The sequence below is a fragment of the Semicossyphus pulcher genome, unplaced genomic scaffold (genome assembly GCF_022749685.1).
Source record: "Semicossyphus pulcher isolate SPU_LCO1_2020_fin unplaced genomic scaffold, fSemPul1.0.p SCAF_1, whole genome shotgun sequence".
Classification (NCBI taxonomy): Eukaryota; Metazoa; Chordata; class Actinopteri; order Labriformes; family Labridae; genus Semicossyphus; species Semicossyphus pulcher.
This window is the reverse complement of record NW_027211603.1, coordinates 6,275,947-6,299,455: the sequence shown is the minus strand read 5'-3', so window position 1 is coordinate 6,299,455 and position 23,509 is coordinate 6,275,947. Positions and strand designations below refer to the sequence as shown.

Here is a 23,509-nt window from a genome sequence, read left to right as displayed (position 1 = left end):
CACTGACATTAATACTGATGCCTCTATACGACCTACAAAAGCAAACAAGACCATCAGCGACAAGATTGATTATATCTCAACAGTTATTTTTGATGCCCGTAAGCACTGCCAGAGGGGTAGGTGTCAGACAAGGCCATTAACTTAGCGCTGATAAATCAGCCTTTTTCTGTATTTCCCATGCTAAAGATTCACAGCAAGTGATACGTTTGAATGTGAAAAGAAAGCAGGATGAGATATTCTGTTAAAAAACACGTCTGACACATGTACAGGACAAGATCAGCAAAGAGAAAAGAGATATCACTTTGTCCACAGGGGGCGCCAGAATCAACACAAACTGAAAGTTCCTCACAGGAGCTTTAAGCAGTGCACCACAGTAATCCACAACAGAAAATAGTGCCCAACAATTTTTTTAAAGGAGCCATTTAAAAAAATTACACTTTTTATTTCTGACCCAGTTTTAAAGGGTTCCATAGTAGTGGCTGAGTGCCACAGACGGGAGAGGGAAGTCATAGTTAGCAGGAAGTAATTATAGTTGTTTTTTTATGTAGTAAATTGGTAACAAGAAAAATACAGAACACACCAGCCTTTACTACGTGAGACAAATCCCCTGATGAACTGATTAAAATGTTCTGTGAGGGCATGAACCAGAAGTCACAGCATCAGCCTGCCTAAATGTTCAAAATGCCTGCATCTGTCATTATTTGCACTTAAATCCGAGCGGGGCTCACCTGCTCTGGCTCTGGTAGCTTTTTACTCTCCGGGGCTGATTCCTCCGTCTGATTCTTGGAGCAGTCGCCCCCGGCCTGGAGGAGTAGAGGGAAAACATCTCGGATCAGAGCAAGAGAGTGCATGCTGGGAAGTTGTGTCGACTTCCCAGCTGTGTGTATTCAATGAAAACACATGACATGAATAGTCCCATAGCGAAGACGTGAATGTGCCATTTAATTTGACTAAAAAGCTGAGTGAAGTTTCACTGACTTCTTCTTACCATAGAATCATCCAATTAACTCTCTCATTCAGTTAATCACAGTCATTTTGTACACTGTTTACATGTTTATGGGCTCAAATCTGCTTTGAGGGTTATTTTTCAGTCAGTTAACAGAAAATGTAGTAAAAACAAGACAGAATGATGATTGTGAACAAGAAGCGATATGCTGCTAACATGATAAATGGAATACCTTTGGGTTTTCTGGTTTTGTCGAGCGGAAAACAACGAGCAATTTGAAGACGTCACCTCGGGCTCTCTGAATTTGAGATGCTCATTTTTCGGCTTTTCTGACATTTTATGGATTAAACAATTAATCATGAAGCAATCAATAGAGAAAAAATCATTAACAGAAGCCCTACAGGATGTGTTATTCTTTAAAGTATTGTACATCTGGCTACAGGCTATGTCCATCATTTCTCTGTTGTGGTGAAGCCATTTTACACCCATGTAGAAATGTTGCTCTCCTGTTAAACTGCTGCGAAACGCTTGGAACTTTACACGGGAAGAACACAAAATAATGTCACTACAGAGTCCATTAAATACTCATGAATTAAGTACTTATAGCTCGCTCTGTTAACAAGAATATTTGGATGTATCCGACCACATGCAGGAGAAGAGATGAGTGTTGGGATACTTGGTACCATAATAAGTGTCACTGTGAAGCCTAATGCACACTGTATGAAATTTATGTTTCAAATAGTTAAGGTCCTATTTAAGAGTCTATTAATAGTTAAGAGACATAAACCCTTCAGCATTAATGTAAGACACTCAGAGAAACTGCTGTTAGCAGAAAGACAGAGAAAGTCTGTAGAGGGCGGAGATTGGGGGCGATGGAGGGCTAAACAACTCTTTAATCAGGAGACCGGGAATCGACTCCCGTGTGAAACAGCTTGAAATTATGTTATCGTTTAAATCATAGACTGTATAAAAGGAAAAGAAGCTCCCCAAAAGTGAAGCCAAAACCCTCTCTATCGCCCCCTGCTGACTGGCTGCAGTATAGCTCATAAAGCCCGCCTCCTCCATGTTAACAGATGGGACATGAGTCAAACTATAAAATCAAAACACAAGTCAAATAAATGTTTCTCAAACATGGTTTCTGTCATTTTAGTTAGTTATTATCATGCTGATTTATTTTTCTGACAAGTGTATTTTTAATTAGTTATTTGATGCTGTCAAAAGGATGATTGACAGCTCTGCTGACAAATCTGGCTCCTGCAGCCGATCTGTTCCGGATTAGCAGAGTGGAGGAGGAACGGCGAGAGGAAACATAACCAACACTAACACTACAGTCACTGAACTTTCCATAACTGTGAATATCTGCTTCAGCAGAAGGGGCAGGACGTTATTACCGTGGCTCCACCAGCTGATCTCTACTGCGCAGACTCTGGCTCCAAACACGTGACAGACAAAAGAATATGTGCGCTACCATTTGCCTCTGAATGACACACAATGCACATGACCTGGGGCGTCTGTGTAAGAAAGCAAATAATTCGTTGATTTGCAGACAGACAAATTTCATTCCCAAACTGAGGCAGAGACTGTTCACACTCACACAGTGTCCCTCCTCATTTCCTCCCTTCCTACAGGGGGGGAGGGGGATGGGTGTGTGTGTGTGTGTGTGTGTGTGATGTGGCAGTGTTCACCAGCAAACAATATCTGAGTGTCTGTTTCAAATATGTCTCCTCTTATCTGGATCAGAATGTTTCCCTCTCTTGCTGCAGGATTTTTACAACCCAGCCAAAATTATATAATCAATTTTGGGACACCAGCGAACATTGTTTTTGGCACAATTTCATTAAAGAACAATCTCTTGGACACGGTTTCCACAGAGGGTAATTTCCTCTCTGGGTGGGATCCCTCCATACTCCCCTGTCTGCAGCGCTCTATCAGCTTATATCTGTAATAGTTCTTGATAGCCACTTGTCAGAAATCCTTATGGACCCTGTTCGCTTCCCCTTCTTTCTTCACATCCTCTTACTTTTGACAGGCTCGGAGACACTCATTCGGAGTTTCCCTGATAGCTGAGTGCCCCGGATGCTTGGATCTTAGAGAAGTAACTCTGCGACTATCAGGTACCAAAGACCTTCACCAATAATCTGAATTGCAGAGGTCACAGACTTATTCCCTCTTTCCTCCCACAATAACTGCTTTCGAAGAGCCGGCGAGGCACTCAGCTCCGTTCCAATGAAGATCCTCGGTGGAAAACTATGTTTGCACTGTGGGAAAGTACTAGTGAGTGAGAGTGTCTGAGGAGTGAGTGAGAAGGTGCAAACTGTATCTTCGCTGAAATTACAGAACTTCTCCATGCAGATGAAGTTAGTGAGCTTTAAAGCTGCACCAAACAATCATTCTTAGATGTAAATGTTTTTATGATTGATTCACTAATGTACCAACAAATTGCACAATCACTAGGCCTCTCAGCCCCAAATGATGTCTTTCGATTGGGTTTTGTAATGTTGGTCAGGTAAAATGAACAAAGATGTGCAATTTACAATGTTAAAAGAAAAGAGGACACAAAATCAGACACAAAATAAATTGTGTCTGATATGATTTACAACCGCCCCCACCGTCACGAAAACAAAACACGTCTCTGCTGTCGTTTAGTGGCAACTTGTTGTAACTTAGCTAGCTTGAAATGTAGTAATTAGTAGTAGTAACGTTAATGTTAGTAGTCGGTAGTGAGTTTGCAAAAATGACGCTGACGGTTACAGCTGGCTTGCGCATCTCGGAAGTGGTTGCCATAGGTTACACATAATGATATGCATAGCGTCACCCAATCCATTAACGGGATTGGCTCCTTAGGTTTTTGACGTCTCAAACCTGCCAATCTGAAAACGTGTTGTTCAGCCTGTCCTTGGTACATTGCAGTTTAAAAGCAGACAGGCCCAGCCATGGAGTTGCACACTTTGTCAAACATTTCTATGAACTACGTATAGTTTCTACGGAAACCCTGAGGGGTCACTGCCAGACATTTTTTCAGGGATACTTTCCCTCTCAATATATATTGCGTTACCTCCTTCTCCTTCTGAGCAATACATCCACTTCCGCCCAGCTCCTCCCAGTGCAGCGCACCAGTATGTATCAGCTCATTGAATTTTACTTTGAACTAGGCATTAAGTATGATATAGCATACTTAATTGCAAGCTAACGCAAAACCATTGAGAGAGGACGCAATGGTATCCCTCAAAAAGATTCTCCCCGTGGACCCCTAGTGCTGAAACTACGCTCCCTGATATGATAGTAGTCAATGTTTGATATTCCATAAATAATTAAGCTACATTAAAGTCATGTAGGGAGGCGCAGTCGTGCTGTGGTTAGCGCTGACGCCTCACAGCTAGAAGGTTCCTGGTTTGAATTTCTGTTCGGACATAGTGGGCCTTTCTGTGTGGACACAGACATGCTCGTTAGGTTCACTGGTGACTCTAAATTGCCCGTTGGTGTGAATGTGAGCGTGAAAAGGTTGTCTCTATGTGTCAGCCCTGTGACTGAGTGGCGAGTCCACACAGGGCTGTCCACACAGGACTGTCAGTCCACGGTGTACCCCACTCGCCCAATGACAGCTGGGATAGTTCTCCAGCCCTGTGTAACCCTGAACAGGATAAGCAGTATAGATGATTGATTGATGGAAATGTCATGGAAGAAAAAGTTCTTCAAACAACTGTATTTTTTAAACCCTAAGACAATTCAACTTTTGTGTTTGTTTGCTTGAATAATGACTTTATTTGGACACATTTGCTATTATTCAACAAATACACTAATTATTTTACCACCAGTGAGACACAAAAGTTAACCAAACATTTTAATTTAAGAATGTGTCATTAAGTTGAAACTTGTCGCCCTTCTTGCACAACCTCTTTAGACTAATGAACCTAATGAAGACTCTTGGAGTCAAACTGGAGTCAGAGTGGCTTGTCTGATTTCTGATGAGGGACTCGAGCATGAATTCAGTGAACAGATGAACGTCGTGGAGACGGGCCCTCGGGTCACCCAGGCCATTTCAGTTTAATTACTCCAAAGGCTCACCTTTTCCATCTGGCACTCTTTAGCTCCGCCACTCTCTCTCCTCATTACTCCGATGTTCACGGGTGATTTACTGGCTGTGACAATTCTCTGAACTTTAGAGATATCCTGTCAAAGAAAAGAGAGAGAACATTTCAACAGGGGGGTTAAAACGTAAATGTGCAAACGGCTTGTTGATGCAGAAGAGACTCTGGGCTTCTTTAAAACAGTTCTGACTCCGATGTTCACAGCTGTTTATATTATACTTTCTCCATTCAGACTAATTCAGCTTATTTATTTGTAGTAAATAAATCATGTCTGGAATAACTGCTTTTGCCCTTCATGCTGCTTTTTATGAAAGAGAGTGCTGACTAACTAAAAAGAGAATTATTGAAATACTACTGCACTGAGACTCATAGAGAGTTATAAGTGGTAGCATACAGACGTATTCAGATCATACAAGTTTCTCACTGAGCTTGGAGGTGAACCCAGAAATATTCAACATCACACATCCAGCACAGAGATCAAAAACCTTTCCTCACTCAGATTTTACTTTTCAAATATGAACCACTGCAGTCAGAAAGAAGTCGCCATGCGGGCTGGATAATCTGCTTGAAATAAATTGAAAATCATCTCAAACTAAACAACGACTGGGATTATACATTCTTCTTTGATCAGTTACATTGAAACAAGGCTGTACTCAGCCACAGCCGTGCCCAGAGTAACATACTAAGGCCCACAGAGACACATTTGCAATGCAATAAAGCACGATCAAACATAAGTTGAATCTCCTCCATGCCAACGCAATGTCTCCTTTTTGTCAGACTTTTAACAAGCCAACATTTGCTCACAATAAAAAACAAAAAGAACATCTTGGGCTGATGGGAATATCATTAGTTTTGCAGATATTGGGGCATAAACTAAAATACTGGACAAAGTGGATTTTTCTCCTGTTGATGGCGTTAGAAGAAAAGTCATTAGTTAACCACAGTGATAACAACTCATCTGACTGCTGCACAATTAACAAACATATTAAAATCACAGTTTGGCCAGATGCAATATCCTAATCCCAGAAGCAGCAAAGTAAAGTAGAAAAGTAAATTGTGTCACTAAACAGCTTCATAATGAGGCACTGCAGTGCTGCGCAGATGCCCTAGCCTGACAACCCTGTTCTCCAGATGACAAAAACATGTTTGTTTGTTTTTACAGACCCCGACAAATCTAATATCATCATTATTTTACCAGTGAAACAAAAAATGTGAAACACATTGCCACTAATAGTGAATAATAATTGAGTCATACTCTAGTTCCTCCTGAAGCAGACAGCCATTAAAAAGTTGTTGAAACATTTGAGTGTGGACTGAAGCGGTCGAACACCTGGAAGGACCATCTGTGGTAATCTGGGTCGTGTTCTACGGTAGCTCAGTCTGGAGGGACTTGGCTCAGGAACCAGAGGGTAGCCGGTTCAAGTCCCGGTGCGGACCAAGCGTGGAATTGTGGCTGGTAGCTGGAGAGGTGCCAGTTCCTTTCCTGGGCTCCGTCCAGGTGTCCTTGAGCAAGACACAGAATTCCCCACCGCTCGGAGCGCATGTCCATGTACAGCCCCCTCACTCTGACATCTCTCTATTAGTGCATGTCCATGAGATCCTGTTGCATGTGTGTAGTTCGGGCCTTTGTGTGTGTAGCATGTTTGTAAAAAACAGTGAAAAGATTGAATTTCTCGGGGATTAATAAAGTACACCTTTTTCTTCTTTCTGATCGGATGGTTGGTGGTTCGCTGCCACTCCCCTCCAGTCAACATGTCAAAGTGTCCTTCATGAAGACACTGAACCCCGAATTAATGAGTGTGTGAATGATTAGCAAAGTTCCTGATGGGCAGGAACTTATCTACTCTGATGCATAGCAGTCTCTCCTATTATTGTGTAAGTGTAATTGTGAGTGGTTGGAGGACTTTATAACTCAACCAACATTGTCGTCTTTAGAGCCAGACTGTTAGCGTGGATAGAAAAAAAATCACCTCATCTACACATTACATGACGTGCCTCTATTTAAGTTTAGAATGTCACCTGTCAAAAATACCACCTGCATTTTTCCACGTTATGAATGAGACGATGATATTGGCTGGATTGTCTGTGAAGGTTCTCAGTCATTCAGGTCATGGCAATGCAAGCATTTATTCCAAAAGGCTGCTGGACTTGATTGAAGTTCTTGAAGACAGCTCCTCTCCTTCACTTCTAAAGTTTAGTTCTCAGGCTTAGAAGTGAAGAAGCCTTTAGGATGAGAGCCAATCATATTCAAGAACTTCAACAAAGTCCAGCTGCCTTTTGGATAAAACCTTTGAATTATTGGCTGGATGGGGATTTAACTTTTTTAATGGTAAAGTAAAAACAAGAACATATATGAACTTGCTCATTCATTAAATCTAGTTGTCCAGGTTTTTAGAAGCAAAGAACGCAAATGGTTGGTGCTGTTAATGTGTAATTTAGTTATGAAGACTGAATCAGAGTCACAGGTGCAGGGCCTTTAAACCAGCATGCAATCCAAGTCTTGATAAACATAGACAGATCGGCTCTGAGTGAGAAGTGAGCATATTTCAGAGCAGCAGATTTGGGATTTTCTGCTGTGAGAGCTGCACATGATGGACAATGATGCTTCAGTGAACTGAGCCAGCGCGAAAACAGCCGAAGATGGTGGGAGGAAAACAAGATTGACAGTCAGAGATGAGAATGTTCTCTCTGGAGATTGTGGAGCAATCTATATCACTACCACCTGAAATGTTGTCCAAATGATAAAACATGACTCCAGCAGGATGTGCTTTGAATCAGCAGTGTCGGAAACGCTCTGTTCCAGGAGACAAAAAGTAGTAAATGAAAACTCTGCAGGAAGATATCGTATCATATATCGGCAGTCGAATAATGATGAGCATTGTTACGGCTTTACTCTGGAAACTTCTCTCTTACTGGGAATCGACACCGACACTGCAGCGTCAGACGGACGTGCATCTATTTTGCAATGTACACCGGCTGCGACTACAGCAAAGATGAGTCTCAAATTCAGCCAATGGTAGTTGCAATTCCTGGCCATAAATAGGGGTGGCAATGACGCCAGTGAGTGTGCAGTCTGCCGGAAACAGTACAAGAGGAAAACTTTGCAACCGACTTGTAGACTTATTTCTGAATTGTGCATAAACGTTGTATTTATGGAAGTCAAATGAGAATGAATTAATAGGACTGGTACCCACATGTTGAGGAAATGTCATTGCTCTTTGAAATCAATCTTGCCTCCTCATGTAGCCGATCAATAACGTCAATAGGAAACGGAAGTTTGCCAAAATGAAGAGATCACATTGTTTAACATGATTCCTTGGTTGTGGGCGTGTGTTTACATAGCAGCAGAGCAGGCCCTGACCAACTTGGTGCCCGAGGCAAGATTTCAGCTGGCGCCAAAACACTCTGCCCAAAATAATGGGCATAACTCATGAACAGTCGGAGCGAGAAGCTTCAAATCAGTTCTAGAACAATCCTAACACACGTGCAATTTTCAGCATTGAGTTTGTTTTCTCGATCATATGGTTTGTAGGATGGTTTTCAATAAAATATAGACTGATATAGGCTGATATCCCTTATTATAGTGTAGTGAACTTTCTATTGAGTGACATATACAGTTAGCTGAGGTTCTGATTCTGGGAATATGTGACACATGATGACTGTAAAAAGTGACAACGTTCCGTCTGCACCGTGGTTCTGGTCCATCAGACGGCGCGAGCCCTCGCCCACAGGAAGCTTCTGATCCACAGTGGAGCGGAGCGCTGGCCCAAGCAGCTGGATTGCGAAATCACGCGATAACATCAATGTTAAACAGAGCAACACACAAACAACATTTCAGTTTGCACCTCCGAGGTTGATTATCTGCTCGTTTGGGGATCATTATGTGATTTTTGTGCTTTGTGTGCAGCATACGCCGCTGGTGGAAACAGCAGCATTGAATAACATTGTAGCGGTTCTGTCCCGGCACATGCGTGTCACAACTACTTCTTCAAATACATTGCCTGTGTAGATCCCCCTTCAGGCAGGTGTCAGACTTCTTCAAGGGGCCCTCAATGTGTGTGTGACTATATATTTCTGTTTCCTTTTGTTTCAATGAACTCCTAATATGGCTTGAAATCATTTTTAAAGCCTTTTTTTGCATAATATTCCAGAACAATGGACAGAACATTTTATAACTTATCTGCCCTCGCTGGAAGTAGGATTAAAATATACTTCAACAGAAATCTTCATGGCAAATAGGGTCAAGGCTGTATTAAACTTCAGAATTACATAATTTATCCTTGGGGTCTTTATAAGGATAGAAGACGCACAGCAGCAGCGTAACCGAAGGCCAGATACTGCTTTTTGGAGACCTTGGACTTCATGCAAAGAGACATCATTGAGAACAGTGTCGTTCCATACTGACTGACTCCCTTGGCAACTTTTCGTGTTGATGTTTTGAAGAGCAACCTCCAATGCAAAAAGGTTAGTGGACATTCTTAGCCTGCGGACTCTCCGACAGTGTGTTTTGGAGAAGGCTTTTGGCCCTGAGTGCAGCCGGTGCCATCTGCTTGACCCTCTTGCATGGAGAATGTTGACATTATTTGGGGTCAGCTCAACATCTTCACTCACAACGACTAACAAACTGCTCACTACTCCAGCTACAAGCCATGGGAAAGTCAGAAGCGTATATTTGGAGCACTCTGTTCGCGCTAACTGTGCTGTCGATCTATAAGTCAGTGACTCATGTAGGCGTCGAGACCAAAATATGACACTACAAAGGCCATCCTGTCAACTGACATTTACAGGCAGCGCAGAAAATGTACATCTTTGACTTTTCCTTCTTCTTTTTATTGACTCACATCATACATGGCCATCCTCTATTTACGTAACACCAACAGTATTATTTGGACACTGTTTCAACAGCTTCCAGACTCAGTCATAGAAAAACAATCGAACAGTATAACACAAAGGTCATAGAAGAACTTATGCTTGGATCTGCCGTCTGAATCAAATTGTCAAGTGAGCACCAAACAGTTGAAGATAAACTGACTTCCTAAAGCACATATCTTTCTAAAAGTTGAGTCTGTCCGCTGCAGTCAGTCTCCAGCACAGGGGCTACTACATCGTGACTTCCTTAACTGGGTCAAAAGTGGCCTCCTGAGAGCACAAAGCAAGATGGTTCCAAGATGAACACCCTGTCGCTGTCAGCCTCCATTCTTACGTTGTCAGCTGAAACAACATGTTTTTAGACAGCTTTGGCGGAATTGGCTGAACTTGTGGAAGTGACCACTTTTGGGTGAAGATTTCATGCATTATTTCTCAACTTTGACAGCAACCGTCTGAATTTTACAGTACAGAGATACAAGAGCAAGGTCTCCACGAGGCCAGGCATCCTCCAGTGGAAACGCGATAAAGAACTTAAACTGGCAACAAATATGAACATGGGATGTTCTATTAAAATATATAATATATATCCATTAAAAAACAATTGAGAGACATGTTATATAATTCATTAAAAGTACTAGAAAATAACTTTTAATCTAAATTCAAAATATAGTCATTTAAAAACTTTCCTGATAGTGGGGTTTGAATCAGCCGTGGCTGAGATAAGATATTTATTACAAAAATGACGCCAAGCGTCGCCCTCGGGTGATTAACAGGTAGGTTTTGAGTGTGAACTGCAGTTGTCTATTTTCAGCTGCTGGAGTTCAGTGCGGGCAGCAGATGATCCATGTCAAGTGACAGACAAGAGCAGAGATTGTTTGGCTCCTTGATATCGTATATAGATAGATGTTTATTGCTATTTGCACAGGTACAGGACAGTACAGGTACTTCAGAATTTCTGTGTTCTCATCAAGCCAGCTTTACAAAATATAAAATAAGATAGAAGAGCATCAGAATAAATACACTTAATTAGAATAGAATAAAGAATAAAAAGTATACACTATGTAAAAAATACACACTTTCTAAAATATAAAAGTAGAGACTGTATAAAACTATAAAAAAAAATAGAGGTACTCTTGCCCTATGAAAACTTTGCATATCTGTTGTCGCACATCATATTTTAACAATTGCTTCGGCTACATAGTCATCGTTTAGCATTGCATAGCTTTGAGAGCAAATGGGGCATCACAGCTAATGCTACATGTGGATGCTAACTAGGTAGCCAAGCATTTTGTAACTCACAATTCAAATGAATAAATGGTGAATGAATCATTCTCAGATGGCAGGGCTGACGACTCAAACACACTGTGCTCATACGTGCTTCACAACCTTGATTTTTTTGTTTCCCACACAGGAAGCAAACTACGTTTTTAGTATTGAAGGTTAATTTTCACTCTTTCTTATGGATGCTTAATGAGATTTGTAACTTTAATATCACTTGTGCATTTTTACTATTTTAAGCCACATGTCACAAACACCATATTTAGTTAGCTGATTTTCAACCTCAGTCCTATCATGCTATTATGGGACGCTAAAGCCATTATGTAACGAAAAAATGCAGTTTCACTCTGTGCCTTTGGAGGATGCTATCCGCTTCTCCAACGAGCCCTGGAAAACCTCCAACAGACCACGTAAAATGCGTCATCTGGCGGAGGCCAGGGAGCTGGCTAAACTACACTTCCTCAGTCTAGGACGCCCGCCTCTGATGTCACATCTCGTTCAGAATCGTCAGGTTTGAAATGTAGACTGCAGACCTGAAGATTTATTAGACCAGATCCACCGGTATATTCTCATCATATTTTGGATTCTGTCCCGCTCTGAGCCATTGCCTGCAGCAAAACGGTAGTATTTCACTCCAGCGTCTGGCTGGGACGTTCCTTTCAGAGGGAGGGGCGCAATGCATGCTGGGTGTTGTAGGAATGTAGAATTGGCGAAACCACGAGCTGTTTGTACAACTTTCTCCACAGCTATGGCGCCAATTTCAAACATTATTGTTTCTATTGATTACAAAGAACATCAGCTTTCACTGACAGAGGCTTTTTCCAGGGGTGGATTGCTCCTTTAAGAATTACATTTAAAGACAGAGCGTCATTACAAACCAATAAGTAAATGTACTTTGAAGAAACATTTGATGTGCATGATGCACACATAATTCTACCATCCAAATTCAGCTGATAAAATCTTGCAGCCACATTTTTTGCACTGTCAACCACCTATTATCCTGTCCCTGTGTGGCAGAGATGAATATCCCTTCGATTTATACAGACAAGGAAACAATCATAAAAGTAAATAGCAAGTGCTGAGAGCAGGGCAATGAAATGCCTGCTTCCCCCTCCGGCACGGTGCTCCCAGCATCTTAGGCATCATCTCCCATTACTCTGATGAAAATTGCATGCTATCGGACCACAAGCCTTGGCTCTCTCCCCGAGACTGTTAAATATGAAGCAACTTCCACTCCAATCTTGCTGATCTCTGCATCCTCACACTAATGAATCTTTCACCAGCAACAGCAGAGCTTTGTGCGAGTGTGTGTGTGAGAGGCGAGGTCTGGGAGAGTCTTATCTGTAGCGTCTACCAGAGCTTAAGGCCCATTATGTTAAGTCAAACTAGGAGTGTGACGCTAAAAGTGGTGTCAGTGAGTGCTTGAACAAACATCCCTGCACTTACCCAATCTAAGTTTCCAAAACACAAAGCACATTTTACTCTGAGTGTATTCAGGAAACCCAAATGTATGTTTCATAAGCTGGTTAGTAGATAAAGGCTTTCCCATATGCTTCCTCCATTATTCTTTTCACAGCGGCAGCAGTGCTTTAACACCCTGCTGGGTGTGCAATAATTGCCTTTTGATTACCAACAATGATTAGCATGATGATTAGCAATGCGTTTTCAGAGATAGACTAATGCACTGCCTGCTAATACAGTGCCTTGCACACGTATTTACCCCCTTTGAACTTAAACATATGTTTTGCAAATTAAAAGTGATTATATTGCTGTTGTATGTGTGAATTAAAGTATGAAAATCTTTGACTGCTTTGCTGTGAAGCCTCTAACTTAGATCAGATGCAACCACTTGCTTCAGGTTAGCTTGTGCATCCAACTGATACAGCTTTTTGGACTACTTTTATTTGTTATTCAAACAATAAAAAGGCCAAATTCAACCGTTTGATTTCTGGGTTGTAACGCTGTTAAATGTGGAAAAGTCCACAGGATATGAATAATTATCCAAAGCACTGTATGTCAGGTTCAAAACTAAACAAAAGAAACACGGCTAACGGATGTAATAATCACACTTCTGAGCACTTTCATGCTGTCAATGAGCATAATGAGGAACACCATGTGGTCATCAAAAAGCCCAGTTCTTGACATTTGCCTCTCTGTCAGTGGATTGTTCCCTTACCTCTCCGCTGTTTGGCTGTTTCACGCGCAGTAAGAGCTATCGTGTGTTGTTTTTCTACAGTTTCATTTGAGATAAATTTGGCAGCGATTGAAACGAGATCTGACACACCTCCACACACACGCGGGCAGGAGTGGACAGATGGAGCACCACAGTCATCTTTACAGTGAGGGCCGGTCAGATTTATCAGACTGTCAGAGCGTGCAGAGGCAATGGGAGACAATGGAGCTAGCAACTGCTCACAAATGGAGTGCTGCTGTTTGTATGCTAATGAAGTGAGAAGTCTAAACTTCATTAGCATAAAGAAATCAACCCACACCCACCTTCACTTCCTGTACGTGTGTTTTCTACTGTGAGACGTTTGTTTCGTCCATGTGCTTGAATTTATTTGCTTCACAGTAATGAAGGGAAGACGACGGGGAAACACACACTTGTTGAAATGGGATTGTCTTGTTTCCTGTTTTTTCCACACACGCTGACAAAAGCTTGAATATGCAAAGGATATTGTTTTGTATGATGCAACAGTGGAGGGACAGTGGTGATGCTGCAACTTAAACATGGTGAGAAATAATGTAAAGTAAATCCCCTAAGTAGCATGTCAAATCTCTTGGACGCCATGAAAGGGACGCAGAGGAAATCGTGACTGCTTTAAGGAGAGCAAAGCCTCTTAAAGGCAGAATTGCTCACCAGGATCATGGCAGATAAGGCACGGCGCCGCTGTGGCCGACTTGATGATTACAAAGTGACTGCAGCGACTGCTTTTCAGAAATCAGAACGAACACATTCTGTGATTGGGGATGACATGACTGCTGGCTGGAGGGGGGAAATAACTGTAGGTACTATGAAGTATATTTTGAAGAAACAAAAGTGATGTCTACATTCTGCTGCTTTTCACTTCTGTTTTGTTTTCTTGGTCAATTGAGTCGCAGAAATACTCGTTTTAAAAGCGCAAAAAGAACAAGGAGATATTGACTGTGTAAAACCTTGACACGCATTAGTTTGAAAATGTCAGAGTGTTTTACTGGAGAAACAAGAAGCAATATCTACACTGAAGGCATAATCCTATTTTTAACAAATCCACTCTGCAGTCGCCTTTTTTTTACTCCTAAAAGGGATTAAATCCTGAGCCCTGACTTGAGTCTATTGTGACCTTGACTTTGAGAGGCTCCAAACAAAGGCTGTGTCACATTGAGTTAATCATTTCATAGAGAATAAACTAAGTCCAACATACCAAAAGTCACACAATGCCCTCAAGCAAGTGGGCTTTACCTCCAAAGCTGCAGGACCGTAGAATATAAAGAATGACATAAATTACTTTGAGTGCTTCTTGATTTCAACATGTTGTTATCCGGAACAACCTCTGCAAATGTGTTTGCCCGACTGTTATATTTGGTGGTAATTATTTCCTGGGTGATTTCTCCCTGGAGAGTGATTCGCAGGGCATCAGATTGACAAATAGGTGCTCGAAAAAGGAGGTAATAATGGGCCAACACTTAAACACTTAAATTCATATCACACACAGTGCATGTGTGCTGTGATGTGCAGTGAGGTGAGTATTTTGGCACCAGGTGATACTCCATGATGTCATCACGCTCAGAGTGACAGTGTGAAATGAATTTCAATCTGTGTTTACAGAAGAGAGAAAGACGAGCAGGAAAACTAGCAGCATGCTTTATCTTATCTGGAGAGTCACGGCGAATATTATACCTCGCCATTACAGACGCAAATCCCAAATCCAGCTTACTTCCATTTTCACTTTGCAAAACAAACTTATCTCATTTCCATCCTGAGACATTGGGTCTGTTGTGTTCAAACTGAGGTCACTGACAATCAAAATGCACAGATATTGTGCAGCAAAGTCAACACTATAGGCCTGTTCCCCATTGCAAAACCTTTGACATGCAGAGCAAGAAAACCACAGGTGGAGTTAATAAGATTAATAAGAGCTGCACTCCATTTAACTCCAACTGCTCCAGGGCAGTACCACTTTGCATGCTGGCTCTCTGACATGGCCTGCACTTAATGGAATGGAGCCATTGTGATTAATTGGTATATATGCACCTGTGCTTTCCCTGCTATGGCGAGTCAAAAGGTTCTCTTTGATAAAAGGCCCACAGGTCATGTTTGTGGTAACATCAAAGCGCTGAGGAAATGCTTTTTGCATATAGTCGGCACTTAATTCAAAGCCTCTGTGAATGAAGCTGCCTTAATTAAAAAGGAAAGGTTCCACTTTGCAATCAACCATAATTAGGATACATAATGGACTGTATTTATCGCAAAAAGTGTATGTGCAGAAGGTGGGAATTGAGGGTGAAATCGTGTAACCCCAAACTGATCTCTTGCTGTTATTGTGTACTTCTGTAATGTGTCACCAGGACTAATGTTGTTTCCATAAAAACTAAAAAAGAGTCTAGACTGAGCCATTATGCAAATATTTATATATTTTGCACATGCAATAATGTCAGATTTGAAAGGTGTTGTTTAAGTGCTATTTGGTGTGTGTATTTCTTTTGCTAAATTCAATTTAAAGTTATGATCTCAAAGATCTCAGTTTCGTTCTCTTTGGCGGCATCGATGGTGATAAACAGTAATTGCAGGAGCACACTTCCCAGATATCCAGACAGTGTTGCATGTGTGACGTCCACGGTTGGCTCCGGTTGTAACTCTTGATTTTCCTTGCTGACGGTCGCTTTCCTTTTTAGACTGTTTGCCTTCATCTGAGCGTCGAGTTTGTTTCTTTTTCTTTGGATTTTCACTTATTTTTGAAGTTGTATCTGTAGTCATCCATCTTTTCTTTGTTTGTTCAACCATAGTAGATTACTGTTTACTCGCAACACTTGCAGAGACGGGAAAAGCAGCCGCTTAGCTCCGCCTACCCTCTCTGGCAGACCAACCACTGCTGGGTGATGGAAAACCTGTCACTAACTGGGCGCCGCTTGTGACACTCTGTAATACTGCAAAAGCAAAGGCTTTCATCAGTGGGCCATCGGCTCAATCACCATTGTGTTGCCTCATTCGGCGATAGATAGTGACTTAACAGACATTTATTTAGATGAAAATCTTCGAGATTATTACTTTAAAGTGACAACTTTAACAATTATTAACTAAATGAAACAAACAGAGATCTTAATTTTGTCCCTACAAGTTTACAGTATACAACTACAAATGTTCTTATGGATTAAAAATTTGCTGGGTTTTTTTTTATAATATAGTGAATAGATGGTGAAAATAAGGTTAACTAAAACGATTTCTCAACCAAGGCTAAATTATTTGCCTCACAATCAGTGATTCATCATGATTTTTATAAAAAAAAACTAGTTTCTGTCATTTTGTCTCAAACAACATCTGTCCTTTATTTAAAACAAAGCAGGAAAACGTGAAACATCTGAAACTTCCAGGACTGGTGCTCTACTTTTACTACTTTTGGTTTGAGCTCATTCTGTTATTACAGCCAAATTCTCCCTCATATTTCTTAATATTAATTATTGTACACAGAACAACGCAGGAGCAACAGCATGGCTCGCTCTTAACTTTAAAAACCAAGTCTCAGAATGACCACAAACCACGAAACCTTTTTTGATAAAAGCACAGAAGCGTGATGGAAACAGAGAGCAGCGTGACGCCGGGCGGTGTGAGGCAGAGCAGAGCGGCTCCAGTCTGATAGCTGCTCCGACTCTCTCTGCTCAGGTGACGACTGTCACTGACTGTTGGACAAACAACTTTTAACCAGATGGCGGTAGCTACAACTTGCTCTGCTGTCTTCCACTGTGAGAGACAGTTCGAGCGACAGCGCTGTCAGGACAGACTCCAGGCTGAGGTGGGATTTGTTACTGAATAAGAGCAGATGGCAAACTTTTACCTTCTCTAATAGTGTGGAAATCTGATGCTCTGATGACACTGATGATGGAGAAAGGTGTGAAAACATGAGCCTTAATAGAAGTTGAGGCTGTATTGGTTTAGTTTACTTTAGTGTGGCACTGGTGTGAAGAAAAGGAAAGATAGCTTGCAGGAGGGATCTTTACATTGTGATCGAATTGTTCGTGTATTTGCTTGCAATGCTCACCTCCATCGTCAATATGTGTGAGGTTAATTTTTCAGGTGTGTGTGCTCTCAGTTCTTTTGAGCCATCTTCACATCAAGACAAGTCGGACTGTAAGCATGTTAGACATGTTCGTCAAGGCGTTTACACGGCTTATTCTCTCCATGGTGAACAATATAAACACTTCACATTGTATAAATGTTAAATTTAGATGCTTGTCCTTGTGTCACCTGAACAATGTTGACACATGTTGACCTCTTTCAATAGGACGTTACGCTGGTTGAAGGACAGCAGGACCTTTTTCAATGGCAGATAAGTGGTGGGCTGCGCATATCACTCGAATTATTCATCTAATACAAAAAAAGGATCTTAAAACGAACACAGGCCTGCTTCTGGATAAACATGAAATAAGATGGAAGTGAGCAGAATGCTGAATTACCTTGGCATGTGGCTGCTGAAAGGTGACTCTGGAGCTGTTGATGAGCGATGAGTATCTGAACAAGTGGGTGGGGGAGGTGGGAAATCTGTGGCTGCTGCTGGGCTGGTTGTGCAGGACAGCTGAGAAGCAGATGTGAACTGTGTCCTTCAGCGCCTTCAGCTGAGACTCCTGTCCCCAAACACGATAACACACACACACACACACACGCACACACACACACAGAAGAAGATTTGTGAATCCCTCCATCCCTCCTTTTATGCATCCACATGAGAAATTTACTTAAGCATTAAAGCCATCTGAGGGCACGCTTTAAAGTGACTTTAAAACAGCTGGGAAGCATCGTTAGGCGAGACATGAAGCGGAACTCACCGGGGTAATAAAGCAGAAGTAATGCTCAAAAGATCATTTACTTTTAATCAATAATAATAAGGGACAGAATGATTGGTTTAATTATTCTGCAGCCTCTGATGCCAAATCTCCTGAGCTGAGTCCGGGAAGCTCCTGTTTTCCTAATCAGCACTTTTCTGCCCCTGCATTTTTAACTCATCTAACGCGCCTCCAGTGATGGAGTGTCAATAACCACATACAAAAATAACATCATAACCTCATAAATTAAAGCTGCTGCATGCGTTCAACCTGCTGAGGCTAAACATTTAGAAAATACATCCTCGGTATTAAGAAATGTGCCATGAAAATGCTGATTTTGTGTTATTTTACCTTGAAAGTGACCCACCGTCCTGAAAGCTATACTCTCTGACAGTATTATTACACATACACTGTTCTGTGCTTGCATTTTAGGTTTAAATCGGTCAAATGAGAGAGACGAGATGAGGTCAAAGTTGTACATCCGATAGGAATAAAGAAATTATTATAAAGTATTACGATTTGACTAACTGACTAAGCCCCTCTCTTAAAAGGCCACTGTCCAATCCTATGTTAGCAACCGTAACTAGTCGCGGGAGGACTGTCAAGCTCTCACAACAAGGAGAAATGCAGAAACGGTATGCATACTGAATCTGCAAGTCCAACAGCAGATATCCTCAAAGTTTAGAGCGGGGTGTCATATTTTTCGCTTTTCCGAAGCCAAAATACGTAAGAGGAGATGGATTAAAACTTGTTGAAGACCGCACTCGCAGCTTAGGTCAACAGCTGTTTGCTCCAAGGTAAGACGCTAACTAACTTGGCTAGGTTAGCATGTTAGCAAACAAAGACGGTTGAATATTAATTATAAGATCCAGATCCAATTTTTGGAATAAGCCCACGATATGCGAGCAATATCCTGACGCGCTTTAAACTAAATGAAAAAGTGGGATAAATTAGTTTTGCTAGCAATGGGCTAAAACATATTAGATAATGAAAGTTATAGGGAGACATAACTAAACATTAGCTTAAAATAAAACAATATATTGACCTGCTGTGCAAGAACATTGTTGTTCCTGTATATGACTGTCCTTAACATGAATAGTCAAAACGTGGGGTGCCTGACGCTTGCATTGGGACCGGTGAGCTCATGCCTCCATTTTTATGTCCTCTTCATTCTCAACACTCCGCTGACACATTATATTCTGGATGCAGTTTTCAAATGCGTGTTGTCGTCCTTTCTGTCGACCTCTCTCTGATATTTGGGAGCTATTTTTTCAGAAATTTGCTATTATTTCCCTTGGAACATCTCTAGTTGAAAACGCCATAATATTTAGATGCCGGTGCGAACACTTGACAGGCATAGCAACAGTAACCAAGGGGGGGTGACTTAGCACAGGGTCAGTTACAGCATGGGAAATGTCATAAAAGCATTACTTATCCGTGTTATTTCCCCTGTTGTTCACCTTGTCCAGTGCTGTCTTCTCCAGCTCCTCCTTTGCGATGGTTAATTTGTGCTCCAGGTCCATTAGCTGCTGCCCCTGTGAAAAGACATGACTTTTAAATCAGCTGAACCCTCTTTGTTCTGTGCAAACAAAGCATTTCTCCATCCCCACCTCGTCCTCCCAGCACCATCAATAACACAGATCTATAGCCCAAAAGGATTGAGACTCCTCTTATTATTTTGCCAATCTTCACTTTTGTCCTGACTTTTTAAATCTGCATTTCACACACACTCATACTCATTGATCCAGCACTAAAACTCGTGTACATTATGCGCCCTTAGCACTCGATGATCCTCTTTTCTATAAACAGGAGTGTACTGGGATCTCATAAAGCTTCATAATCACATCTGTATTCTATTGAAAAGGCCTTCATTTAAGTAGTAAAATGCTTTAGTGCATATTACCTCTGGTCGAATCTCTATTTACAGGTTCTACATAGAAATGTAGAATCAGCAGGCAAGGACGTGGATTTTAGGGATGGCAAGTGTTCTGGTTTCCGTTTGTAGTATGCTTGTAGTCCGAATAATATTGACCAATCAACAGTCCGTGTGGAGAGCAAAAGCAGGTGCCGTAATGACATCCCGGCTCCCATCAGCGTCATCTGAAGATGATTTAGCTTCTGATTAATCTCTATCAACAGACATCTGCATGCTAACAGCTAACAATCGGTTCTAGAAATAAAATTCAACTTGAGATAAATTCACTCACGCTCTATCACAATAGCCGTTCGGCGTTCAGATTTCCGGACTTCCTCGAATGCATCAGAAATGATCGATCCGACCTCCGTTCAACAAACGAGCATTTTAAAAGTAGTTTTCTTCTCCTCTTGAGGACAGACCTGACAAAGCTTCATTTTTACTTGTTACTAATCTGTATCATGATGTTGAAATTTTGGCAAAGGTAAGACCCGTTAATTAAAATCAATCACAAGAAAAATTGTTTCTTTTTCTGTCAAGAATGCAGCACGCAGAAAAAGGAAGTCTTGACTGGAAGACGTTACCCGCTGGCTACACGCCCGGCATGTTCACCGTTGTCCCCAGAGGCTATATCGTCGTCAGACTATAGCTGATGGGATCTGAGATAGTACTTTTCTGTTCTATGAAACAGACCAGAGGCAGAATCCAGAGGGTAAATTCAGATAAGCATACGTTAATTCCAACCCACATTCAAAGAGATCAAATCTGTCCTTTACAGAGCAGAAAGGTTTAGTCCTGACAGCTCTGAAAGCAGGCCCCCTGAAACCATCAAAGCCCTTAATGAGCATCATTGCTACAGTTTAATCTGAACAACACACACAAAAAGACTTCTTTTCTCTGTAAATGAGCCCATCTAACCCCGCATGAGGATCAGCAGAGGTCCCACTGAGGATCTTTTATTATTGATAGATTCATCAGCGTGAAGAAAAGAAACTCTTATTGGGATAATTTGCATGCAGTCTGTGTGAAAGCGGACTCGGTGATGGACTCTGAGCCATGAACTTTTATTGGGTGTCTTTTACAGGCCTCTCAAAATGATAAAGTGCACGGGCTTAGACTCTTCAAACACTCAAGGTCAGCTTACCCAACAAACTGCATCCACAAACTCCGGGAAAAATGTGTATGAAAATTTACAGATGGGCAATAAGCCCGACTGATGGGTTTCAGCGAGTTTTACAGACTTATGAGGTACCTCGTTGCGTTTTGTGACACAAGCAGTGGGGACACTTGGCATGTTTGTTCATTCCATCTCATTTCCATCCTCTTTTCTGCCACCAGTCTGGTGATTCTTATGATGAACGTGTCTGTCACTTCCACCACTCTACAGGGCGACTTGGACCCATGCTTAAGTTTTCCCTGACAGATGAGTCGTGCAGTGACAGTCAAGGACAGGGCAACATTCAACCACTCTGGGTTTTCAAAGGAGCCAAAGAATCAGATCCATCTCTCAGAAGTTCCTTCTTCATTTCAGAGTTTGGAACAATCGCACGGAGTCATTTGTCGCTGTCGGGCTGAGCTCAAGAGGGAATCCAAAGGTAATAAAGTTTGAGGAACAGATCTTTAATCATGGACACAAAGGCTGGTGTGTTATCTCTTTGTGTCAAATGGCAAATGAAGTGTATACGTGTTCGCTGATACTGATCATTAGTCACTGATTGAGGATGCTGAAGGGTACTGATACAGACTCAAGACATATTTTTGGATGTTTCCCACTGAAGTGCAGACAGTGGCTATTACAGTATGATGTTACAAGTGGCCAAAATATTTTCCACTATTCTTCAGAATATAGCATAAACCTGCACTCTATCTACCCCTGAGGAGAGGATAAAGCCGGATTTATACTTCTGGGTTGAATCTAAGCCATCGGTACACTTGTACCCGAGGACCCGACACTGTCGTTTCAAAGCAGCCTCGTGCACCTACACAAAAATGTAACTTAACAAGGCAGCGATGCAGACAGCAACAAAAGTGATTTGTCCGCTTGCACCAAAACAATAGAAGACGCTGTGCTTGATGATGGTTTGTGAGAAGCTATTACAGCCTGTTAGCTCCCACATGAAACTTGAATGATGACTGCACCTTCTCAATGTCTATAAATGTGTTGTGTGTGCATATTTTTGGAATTGCAGTATTAAATATAAAAGTTACACAACACACGGATAGAAACTTACAGTGCATAAAAACCTCACCCCTCGCTGTCTGATGTAGTTGTTGAGCGGCTCAGACACACGACCGCAAAAGTATAAATGCTCACTGTGACGTTAGCTCTGCATAGATTCAGCGCGCAGTTATTGATCCTGCTTTGAATGCATTAAGCAAAGATGGATGATTTACTTTTCCAAAGTTGTTCAATCCCTTGAATGACATGTATTGCAAATTACACTGTAAAACCATACAGTCTCTCTTAATAACTTGAATGATTATTGTTGTACTTAATCATTTTGAGTGGTACTCATTTTGGAAACACTTTAAGCTGATTACAGTTAGTTACATTAACTTAATTAGTCAAAGAAGTGCGGTAGCTAGCGGTAGCTGGCAGCCTATGGTTATGTTGATTGTTGTAAGGGTGACGGCTGCAATGGTGATCATGACGGTGCATGTCCACTGAAAAATTGTTTTAAAAAAATGTTTACAATTTTACATAAAAATATTAATATAAAGTATTTGCAGCAATCAAATCCAATACAATGAGGTGTGTCTTATTTGTCCGAGTATTAACATCTGACATTGATTTCACGCTATTGAAAAAAAACTATAAATGTTTCTATAAATAGATTTTAAAAATTTGATTAAAAGTGCATCTTATACATTGTTACGAATTTTACAGTTTTTGTTTTGTGTTAATGCAACTTCAAAGGTTTAAGTTGACATAATCTACTTAAGTTCATCTTACTTCATTGATTAGTTCAGAATACTCATTTTAAGTGCAATACACTGAATGGAATGGGTACTGTTTACTTCATTTATTTAAGCTATCTTAACAGTAAATAAAATAATTAGTTTCTTCAAATGGTTTCATTCAGTGCTCACATCCTTAAAAAGCACAGCTAACTCAAATAACACATGTTCATTCTAAACACAATCATTTCACATGACTTAAAACAGTTAAGTTCTTTTACTTTCTAGGTTTTTTTTAAAGTAAAATTTACAGTTTACAAAAATACTAATAATGCCCAAACATCCAGTGACTACAGCCAGACTACTAGCAAAGAAGTCAGAGTCTTCTCTGCAGGACAAATTATTTGATGGCTTAGTTTCTTATTTAATCAAGCGTCTTTTTCTGCATTCTGGTGTTTAAAAAATGAAAGCTATGATTTAGCTGCACATATATAAAAG

At 41.1% G+C, this 23,509-nt stretch overlaps 1 protein-coding gene across 1 annotated transcript in view; it reads right to left on the bottom strand.

The window, feature by feature from the left end:
• Positions 1-23,509, bottom strand: part of luzp2 (leucine zipper protein 2) — a 189,030-nt gene that overhangs the window by 7,319 nt on the left and 158,202 nt on the right. Inside the window, exons 8-11 of the mRNA XM_069657841.1 lie at positions 19,659-19,733; positions 17,833-18,000; positions 5,012-5,116; positions 729-803 (exon numbers count right to left, since the gene is read on the bottom strand). Of these exons, the coding sequence (XP_069513942.1) occupies positions 729-803; positions 5,012-5,116; positions 17,833-18,000; positions 19,659-19,733 (423 nt within the window). The remainder of the gene's footprint in view (positions 1-728; positions 804-5,011; positions 5,117-17,832; positions 18,001-19,658; positions 19,734-23,509) is intronic.